This window comes from Saccostrea cucullata, unplaced genomic scaffold, assembly GCF_032062105.1.
Source record: "Saccostrea cucullata isolate Sc308-1 unplaced genomic scaffold, CSIRO_AGI_Scuc_v1 ctg3974, whole genome shotgun sequence".
NCBI lineage: Eukaryota > Metazoa > Mollusca > Bivalvia > Ostreida > Ostreidae > Saccostrea > Saccostrea cuccullata.
The window spans coordinates 554-11,482 of record NW_026931861.1 but is presented as its reverse complement, the minus strand read 5'-3'; the positions used below and the strand labels follow the sequence as shown (position 1 = coordinate 11,482).

Sequence of the window (10,929 nt, the reverse complement as noted above, 5' to 3'; positions counted from 1 at the left end):
TGTAGTGAAATATAAAAGGATTGCAGATAAAAATACATTTTAATCAATCAAGAAACTGCAAGTAATTTTCAAAGGAGACAAAACAGTTACTGTTTCCCTAAAACAGATGACAATTTGTAGAACTTGTATTTAATACTGCTATAAAATTCCCTCTCTTTGTTGTGACAATAATTTAGACTATGATAATATATCTCTCATGAAATAACGGTGTTTTCTGTAGATGTGTTTTGTGCTCAGTCCACACAGCTAACGGCATCTCCAAAACAAATTTCGACGAAGGTTGCTGTGATGCTGCTGTGAATATTTTATCAAAGTCTTCACGGAGGGCGTCTATCTGAGTCGCTGATTTAACGTCCGCAAAGACGTGCTGGAAGAAGTAGACTTTGGTGTATATGTCTGCCTTAAATTCGTTCATACCCTTCACAAATTGACACTTATCATATCTATTCTCATAAATAAGAGGTTCATATGACTCCGCTATTTTGTCCTCATCGTCCCCAATGTAAATAAATACATTCTTCACTTGATCCGCAGATTTGCGATTTATTTCTGGAATAAAAAAGACCGTGTTTGAATCATAAATTATAAATAAATATGGCGTTTCAAAAATACCACGTTTTGTACTATGTTTACATACCCAAGAAAGGCTGTTTTTCAACATCAGCTGAACTATTCCGAACAATTGTACCGTTTCCGTTCACGATCTCTATAAAAAACACTACAGTAGTGACTACAATTTCTTGTTCGAATGTCAATTTAAAAAATCATGTTATATGCATGTTAACTGCACGTACCTGCGTTAATAAAATCATCGAGGATACTTTCCTGCCTCAAAGTTTTCCTATATTCAATATGGACTTCATGCCTACATCCTGAAATCAAAGGAAAATTAAAATGAAATTTTTAATGAATAGTTATACAAAACAATTTATATTAAATCAGATAAAAACATATACATGTACATTGTTCCGTTAGGCTTTAAGAAATGATCCCCCCATTATCCTTTAAAACTTATTCATGTGACTGTCAAATGTGGTATTAACCTTTGTGTCTTGATCGCTTTCTCCGACATAGTACACATATAAACACCGCCACAAGGATCAGAAATACCAGGACACTTCCTCCGATGATGTACGGTAGGAGGGTTTGTATATCTAAGTCAGAGCTTCTTGTAGTCATATTACTGGAGGAGGTTGAATTGGATGACCTATGATAGTAGAAGTATGCATATATTTCTGGAAACATATGAAGGAAATTGGTATTAATTGTATGCAAAAAACTAAAATACGTGTATAACTTACTCTTCAGTGACGTTGGTGTGTGTATATGTAATGTAGGTGGAATTCTGTATTGACTGAGATTTTTGAAAGCACGTTGGATCTGAAACAAACAATATGTTATCTTAGTTGTTTGCATTGTTTGCCTTAGACTTGGAGACATGACACCATGTAAGTAGAATAAAATCTTACAGATATAGACGGCGTTTGACCAGTATGTGTTTCTAGGGCATTCCGTAGAGTCGCCCAAACATTTGTCTACGTCCATTATATTAAGTTGTTCGTTGTATTCTGGGCACATATCTGAAAATAAATAATAGTACTTTTCAACAATGGACATCAGTAACTTGTTCCTTAGATTTATATTTGGTTTTGAGTATATCTTGTAAAATTAATATTTCAGATATTTATAATCGTATATGGTATTCTTAATATACTTTATTGACAATATTTAAGTTTCACATGCTAATTTCGTAATCTATATATTGCTAACGAACCTGGTGGGATCCATGTTTTCTCCAGACATTTTTCTATGTATCGACCCGATGTTGTCTTTAAGCAGTGGTAGGTTCCCGGGAGGAGTACAAGTAAAGACAGAGGAGGCTGAATTCCAGTCAATCTGGGTCTGTGGACAAGCCATAATGTGGCCCTATTGTGAATAGAGGGCCTTTTGTAAAACACATTATAAAAGAAAAAGTTGATAGCAAGGTATTTCTATAATAGTGCTACAATAATAGCAATTCATTGTAAACATGAATACACATGTACAGTCACAGAAGTGTAAACTGTCAAAGATCGTGCAGGTACACATGCACGACGTTAGATAAGACAGTTAGTGACTAATGGTTAAGAACTGTGTACAAAACAATGGTGATACAGGTAGTTAAACTAAAAATGTATAAAATAATGTTTTATAGAAAGTAGACTGATATACATACCGTGACAGCCGCCATCTTTTTTTCTTAATCAATAATTCAGAAGACTTTACAAAGAGATTTAAGTTTAAATGCCCTTCGTCATTAAAACATCTTTCCCCCTGAATAGCTTTGGCGACCTCATTTACCTTCAGATATCCAAATATAGATTAGGGATTTTTATGGCTGTGGACCTCTTAAATTCCTTCACGTCAGATTTGCGGTCATTTAAATCTAGAGGATATTGACAAAAATTACTATTTCAAGTAGTTCAAGCAATGTTTAAATTCATTAATTTTATTTATTTACTGAGCAATTTTTTTTAAATTTTATTTCTAATTTGTATTTCAAAAGTTGCATGCAGGTTATTGAACTTAAAACTGTATTTAGATTTTTAATTATGTTTTCTTGTGTAATAACGACTATTCACACATTAAGGTAACATTTATCAGTTTAAATTAGATTGCAAGTATTATTTTGCTCTTAAAAAATAAGCACTAAAATGGAACAAATAAGTTCTTATTAAATAAAGTGCTCTTTACATAAAATTTTACAGCATATAGTTAACACTTAATTGCATGCATTGTTAGAGAGTACCCAGGGATATTTGCATTTGTTTTCGTCTTTAAAAATCTAGATTGATAATATCATTAATTTTCAGTTTGTATCGATATAAAGCGAGGGTAAGTGCTCTAGATTTAACTCAAGTTTAGAAATCAGTAAAATAATTATACACAGAGACACAGATTTTGAAAACACTGACCATTTCATAAAACAAAAAAATGAGTGGAACTTGTAAAGAGGGAATTAAGTCAGGTCGATTAAATATTTTTTATTTCGTTGTAATCACTACTTCTAAAATTTCTCAAAATTATATTCTCTTTGTGTTTAGGTAAACTTATTATTTTATTTTTTATGTAAGTAATGATTGTCACAGAATGTCATGCTTTTAAACAAAAAAAATCATTTTTCATTTAAGTAAAGTCATCACTGTCACGATTTTGAAAATGATATTTTACAATTATCTCAGTCAGTTATCTGCAAATTGACAAAGACGAAACTATTTTTAAACATGTATATGAATTAATGACTTGACCAACACTGTACATATGATATAATATTTTCAAAGTAGCTCACAAAGGCTAACCAAGACTTATTATTATATATAATTACATGTACATATTTTACATACTGTAAAAATCCATAATGTATATTACTTTTATGACATGTCTCAAATAGTTTTAGAAAGCTATAACTAAAAACTCACAAACTTCTGTCAAATCCATATGTCGGTTTGTAAATTTGAAATAAAAGATGTCACCGAGTTTGACAAATCTGTCTCATATTTGGATATTTTACTAGAAACATATATTAGTGATAACCTACCGTGAATTGGATTCATAAACGTTATAAAAATAGATACATGTACATTGCTGAGTCCTGCAAATGGTCTGCCAAACCCTTTTATTCCCTCCTTACAAAATACTAACTGTTGAAAAAAAGATATATTAGACGTTTTGCTACATTATATTCTAGAAGTGGTGTAAATCTGAACCGCTGGAAAATTTTAAATCGTTCAATTTTAATGACGTCAAAACTTACAATTTTTCTACACTTGATACAATAATTCCCCACGATCAAATATAGACTTTTTGATATCATAGATTACCGCGTCTTCAATAAAAATGAATATCGGAAATTTTCAATTCTTGTGATTACACAATAATACTAAGAATTTTTTTTAATATCGACGAAATCCCTTCAGAAATGGACGTACAATTGTTAATGTAACAAACGTCTACCAAAGGGATATAATCAAGGAAATTTGTGCATAATTAATGAAATAAAGAATTCTCACCAAAAATTGATGCATTAGAAATTTCACCAAGTGCCGTACGGTATATATGTTGGGCCATATCATTCACTCTTTGTAAAAATTATAATTAAATTAGTAAATCTTTTGTATCTTCTATCTGTCCAAAAAACGAAACATTAGAAATCTCATTTCTTTAAGTGCCTTACGATATTAAGATTCCCCAATATTCTTACTAGATTTTCTATCCCTTTCTATTTACATTTCCAATGTCTTTGTCCGAGATAAAATTTTAAATAGTTAATGTACTTTATTTCCCCATCAATGTAATGGTTAGGCGCTGTTTAAAAATTTGCGGGGCAAAACAAAAAGCAAGACAGAAGCAGGGCTTAGGTCATGTGGATTGAAGGAATTGAGAGAATGTAAATATAAGGAATAACTGTCATGTTTTTTGACTTCATGACAATGGTCAATCGATTGGCTTGCGTGATAATTCTATGCATAAATACCTTTGGCATTTATGCAAATTATCATGCAAGCCACTTGATTGGTCACATCATGAAATAAAAAAAATTAGACAGTTATCCCTTAATTAAAATCCATGTTGGCTACATTTCATTGATGTTTTAAAAGGTTACTAGAATATCATTTCTTTTAGGATATCTAGTTATAAAATTCTGTACAAATAAGCTAGAATATTCATGATTATATCACATTTTTTCTAAATATCCATAATACGAACAGTTCACGAATATGCAATGTTTTTATTTAATCATTAGTTTTCTTTTTATGAACAAAAATTCATAGTTCTTTGTTTTAAGAGTGCACTAGTGTATCATTTCCTTTAAAAAAAATTTTGAGTTCTAAAAATCGTGAATGTGCAAACACGATTGTTCTGAAAGGGGACAAAACCTTCGAATTCGCTTTTGCAGAAACGATTGCCTTTTTAACTGTTTAAATCTCCCATCAAAATATCGAATATTGAAAAAATCCTACAAAATAATTTTCTCGTTCATATTTCTTATTAATTCAAATGCCACAAATTATACATAAATAGCTGTCAAAATCCAGCAATGATCTGTTCATTATCTGTTTAATAAACGTTTGGAAATATTTTTTGACTTTGCTTGACCAGGATTAACAAAGATGACGTTAGCACGAATGTCGCGTAACAATGGCGAACATATTATGCATTCAAATTCCTAATTGCTAACACATCAAAAATATGAATATTTTCTAGCAAATAATTTTGAATAGCATGTAAACTTTGTCATTAAAATGAGACATGATTCAATTTTTTTGAAGAATGCATTAAACTTCCAGTTTTACTGCTTTCTTGAAAAAGTAATACTTTGATAATTTTTTCTCAAATCGCTTCCATTTGTCTGTTTGGAAAGAAAGGACGAAGTAACTACTGGGAGTTTGTGTTGCATGTTTGTGCATTTCCTGAAATTTCTGTGTTAACTCTTTCAGGTCATACGAAGAATTAATATCATCCAAAGCATGTCGAAATAAATATAAACTGACGTCTTCTTCAAAATCCCAATTACTGAAAGATCCAACGTATTGCGACTTTCCAAATCTCCCCGTTTCATCCAAAGATTTAATCCTCGAGTCATTTTTAGATGTATCATCAGATATCAATATTAAAACTCCATATTCTTCTAGTAGGTCGGCATCTGTACCGGCATTCTTTCCAAGAACTAGTTTTAAAGTAAAAGGAAAATATTCTTTTTATACAGAAAAATTAAAACCGATTCTTTATCATAACAAAATGTTAGGAATACTATACTGAAAGCTTAAATAATTATAAAATACAAAGCCCAGTGTTATACATTTACAGTACTTGTGGAACCAGTTTGTTTATTTGAAATTTCCAATTGCCAAGAAATATTTCATTAAGTTTTTTTCCATAAAGGAAGTAGAGGTGCTTACATCTTTTAGAATATAATTTCAATATTACTGAATGATTATGTTTACAGAATTAAATTTACCATGCATCTGTTCACCTTCGATAATTAACTTGTTCATAGTTTCCATTTCTTGGTTATTACCGTATGTATCTGTGGCAGAAAAGGTGGATAATCTTATATCAATATCAAAATCATGATTTTTAATTCTTTAGGATAAATGAATAAAAATAGAGTGGTGCAACTGATTATATAAAATTTCATTTAAACTTGAATCGGGATTTTATAAGCATTTTACCCATAAAGCCATCTATATCATCATTCCTCGTAGTAAGTAGATTGTTTTCTGTATCTCTGTCTTCAGTATTTGAGTGAATTCGTCTAATTTCTAAAGAACAAACGGAGAATGGACCAAGAAATCTATTTTGGATCATTATGTTAATTCTGATGCACTTAACTTTCTGTTACCTTTTACGGTTAACAAAACGGAAAATCTCAGTCAAACTTTATCCTTAATACTAGTGTTGGCAAATCGGACGATTTTTAGTAACCGGTTACTCGCTTCATCTTCCGATCGAGTACCCGGTTACTCGGATGATTTTTCGTACAAGTATCCACATCTTTTATTTATTTCATTCTTTATTTATCAGTAATGGTAATACACAAATATTGACATTATATTTACAATACACACAAGCGATATTGTCAACGGATTTTGATTTTAAGAAAAATAAGAAATTGACACACGAAGAAGACAAATAAAGACATCGTCAATCACCGTCTCACAATTGCTATCAAGGAGAATAATAATTATCTACAAACTCCGTAATTAATAGTTTATTTGCTGATATTTTGAATCCACTGTTCTTTCACAGTTACTCTCCAAGCTTAATTTGTCTGAGGTGGCATCTCGTTAAATTATCAAATGAGGTAATCATTTGAACTCAGGCCTTCAAAAGTCTGTCTTAAAATGTACAAAATACTGGTAAAATACAGGTAAATCTAAGATGGGATGTATACGTAATTAGTGTAATTACTGTAAAAACCAATTAACTAATCAAAACATCTATTCTTATTTGCAAGTGGGAATAGGTGGAATGGAGATTTTTAAAAAGTGGGAATAGCTAAAAGACACCCAACCATGTATTAGATCAAGTCTAACGGTGCGTATAAAATTGGGGAAATTTTTAAGTAAATACATTTATAAATTATAAAACAATCATTTTATATGCATTTTCTATGTAGATTTTTTTCTTGCGAGTAACCGAATACTAGTTTTACTAACCGATACTCGCATCTTTCGACGGTTAACCGGTTAACCGGGTACTCGTTGCCAACACTACTTAATACGTATTATTTTTTAAATGATATGCTAAAGGTTTACAATTAAGAAAAAATGGATTTCTTCAAAAACATCTTACATGTATCAAGCTTTGATTTGAAAATTATTGACAAATAAAGAAATCTGTAGTTTCATTACACCTTTTTTCTTATTTATGTAGACCCTAGCTGCAGATATGCCGCATTCTGATCTGAAAAAATTGAAATGGAAGACCAGATATCTACAGTGGCAACCACTGCATAAAAAGGTACAGGTGTCATGGAGGAGTAAGCATCCCCTGTTGACAGGTCACACTCGAGTCTCTATATCACCTAACAATTCAAATTTCTGAAATAATTTAGGGTTTTACAATATTTTTTTTTAAAAATGGTCAATTTTCTAAATTTCAAAAACTTAAACTGATTTCATATGCAGAAAATTATTAATAGAGGATATGGAGATAACAAAAAGTATTCAATATGAAATCCATAAAACAATACAAAATAGGAGCAGAGCAAAAATAGACCTCAATAATATCAGGTGGAGTGAACTACCGACCAGTCACACCCGTCGTGTGCTTCTTGTCATGATGGGAAATAACGACAAAATCTGATGACAATAATTTACTTTAATAATTCTAAATTTTCAAACTTTCTTAACACGATAAAAATAATAAAACATTTTACAAAGTAGAATTGCTAAGTCTTACACGGGCCCGCTTCATGCCATGAATGAGCTTATGGAACCAATTGCAAATAATTTATTCACTCTGCAGTAAATATCGTCTAAAACCTGTATAAAAAAATGTCATTTTGCATCCGATATGATGATAGATTTCATTTGTTGATAAAATCATTTTAATGATCAATGTTTTGGCAAAATGATAACTTTTAATGACTTTAAAATCACTCTTCCATGGCACCTGATCCCATTTCCGATGTTTTGGAGGTCGGTGTTTGATCCGGTTTTTTTGTACAGTTTATTGGACCTTTGAATTTGAATACTGATATATTTCCATGTATTTCATTCTTAAAGGTACAGCTATATACATAACATATCACTGATTTATTTTACCGCATGAAGAGGGAAAAGAAACGTTTTTTAACAATGGTGAATATAAAGTATCTATTTTATGAAATCTATCACCTGTTCCTATTTTATTTTACCTCTGTTCTGTGGTCGTCGTATTCTTCTCCTCCTCCAGATAAACACATTAACTAGTAGAACGATAACGATAATAATCAGTATAGCTGAACATGCTGCTATTGCAATGATGCTTTCCATGTTGTCCCTTTCCTTCTCTCCGCTATTCTTTAGGTCTGTGTTTACACTGCTGCTCATACCATACAAGAATAAAACGAAAATAAGAATCATGACTGAGATTTTGAAAAAAAAAAGAAATTCAATCATTTCAGGGGAATCATTTATTTGACGTTGTTTGAACTAACATTGTAACTTTTTATACTCACATTGAATCTTTTTTATACTCACATTGTTGTTAGATAAGGTAGAAATGTAGCGTTAGAAATACATCTCGGATCTGTAATGCGTTAAGATTATTCCCAGGTGAGAGTTGTATATAAAAATTACATTATCTAGTTTCTTTGTCTTTTATTTGAGGAAATTATTTGATAAAAAATCATGATTTCAAGCAGTATGTCATTAACTTAAAACGAAGTTCACATATTTCAAGAAGTAAATCACACATCAGTTTAAATTTCAAAAGTGTGCTTTTGGTCTGTAACCTTTGAAAACATTTTTTTCCTATAGATTTTAATTTATGCATTAGGTGACAACAATTTTCATCCATTCCAGATGTGTACCGAACATTTCCACATCAGATTATCGGAAACATGCAAGAATACATACATAAATATACTGCACTGGACCAGAAGGTTGCTGTTGGGCAGTCGTTAAAGTCTGAGATACAATCATACACATCTATTTGACGGACTTTAGAATTGTATTCCGGACACATTCCTGTAAGAATTAACAAAAAAAAAATGTAGAGAAATTTTCTAAAAGATAGTTTTTTAATCAGATTTTTCTTTCTTTTTTTCTGTTGATTAAGATTTGAACACTAACATAAAATCATTTTTTATACATAAATGCCTGTCAACATTTCCAAATGGAATCCTTTTTATTCTTTAAGGTAAGTCACTCGTCAGCTTTTTAGAAAAGTTCACGCAGAACCTCTTACTTAAAAAAGAATTATTAAAATTCACTTTTATAAAATATTTATATTCAACAATGTAAATTTTTAACATTCATAAAAAAACTGCTTAAAAATCTACAAAGAAGCAAGATTTATGAGGGACTATTTCTTGTGGTGGAAGGATATTTAGCAAAAATTTCTGCAAATCTGCACTTTTATTACATTTAATGTCTTGAAACTTTAGCCTCACATACTTTTACTCGGAGAATATTTTCCAAAACAGATTTTGCAGGAATATTTAATATAGGTCTTAATTATATTTTTAGAACAAGTTTTACACCTTCCCTCAACAAACTTTGCCAAAAAATGAAGATATATTAAAGAAGTCAAGATAAAATTTACACCGTTTTTTGCCTGAAAATCGCATTTTTTGACCAATATTTTAAAAATAACATCACTGACCCCAACTTTTTCTTTCATTATTTAAAACTACTCAATATTTGTGACTGATTAGCACTTAACTCCTAAAAAGGTTGATATAAGAAAATATTTTATTGCCTATTTAGTTTTTAAATACCCCAAATATGTTATTTTTTAGTGCAAAAAGGTCACACAATAATAAAAGCACATTAATTTGCAAGATTTGTTCAATGGTAAATATTATTCAAATTATTTCATGTAAAATAAGATTAAATTTATTAACGTAGTAATATCCGATAAAATAAGATTAGAGATAAAGTAATAAATCAAAGAGTTAAAATTTAAGTGCAAAAAGGTCAACTTAATTGTATCATAGATCAGTAAGATGCACACTGACCCCCTATTTTCTCTGCAATTTTGAGTTATCCTATATGAGTACTTATCAAAAATATACTTCCCAAAAAATGACTTACCTTTAAACAAAGAACAGCATTTGTTTTCAAATATATTTACTGTACAAGATATGTACACAATTTACTGACTAACCTTCTTGAATCCAGACTTTTTGTAGGCAAAGCTGCTGAAATGTTCCATTATCGTCCTTTAGACAATGGTAGTAGTTTGGTTCCCTGCACTGTAAAGATACAGATGCCTTGTTCCAGTCATCAGTAGACTGTGGACAGTATAGTATAGCCTGGGACACGGTAAAATGCCATAAAGCCAACTGTATAATGATGCCCATATCGTCATTCCTAATTATAAAGAAAATAAAAACATAGTTTAATACTTTCCAAATGAAAACATTTATAATACACAACTGTACTTCGTCATTATTTTACACTTTTATTTGATAAATATTCATTTAAATTTCCGTCTGTTTTTCATGGTGGTTGTAATTTCAAAAATAATCCAAAACAGATTCTGTAAATGATAGATACAGTGTCTAAATAAAATTTTATCAACAATATATTACTGTTTATAATGCCACTTATTCAGTATTGTTTATTTCATTAACCCCTGATTACAATTTACTTATTTTTTTAATGATCTTTCCATATATATTTACCAGAAAAAAAACTCTACTTAAGCGCTGTTTTAACGTTTTACTTTAAAACTATG

At 30.4% G+C, this 10,929-nt stretch overlaps 1 protein-coding gene across 1 annotated transcript; it reads right to left on the bottom strand.

Annotated features, from left to right (window-relative positions):
- Positions 1-10,575, bottom strand: LOC134233743 (uncharacterized). The gene is made up of 14 exons (XM_062715739.1): positions 10,357-10,575; positions 9,075-9,215; positions 8,402-8,611; positions 6,213-6,302; positions 5,999-6,067; positions 5,334-5,707; positions 2,216-2,340; positions 1,775-1,926; positions 1,470-1,580; positions 1,302-1,380; positions 1,044-1,207; positions 795-872; positions 638-706; positions 1-549 (listed from the first exon to the last, which is right to left on the bottom strand). The coding sequence occupies exons 1-14, from the start codon at positions 10,550-10,552 to the stop codon at positions 173-175; spliced, it is 2,235 nt and encodes a 744-aa protein (XP_062571723.1). The 5' UTR covers positions 10,553-10,575; the 3' UTR covers positions 1-172.
- Positions 10,576-10,929: the final 354 nt, after the last annotated feature.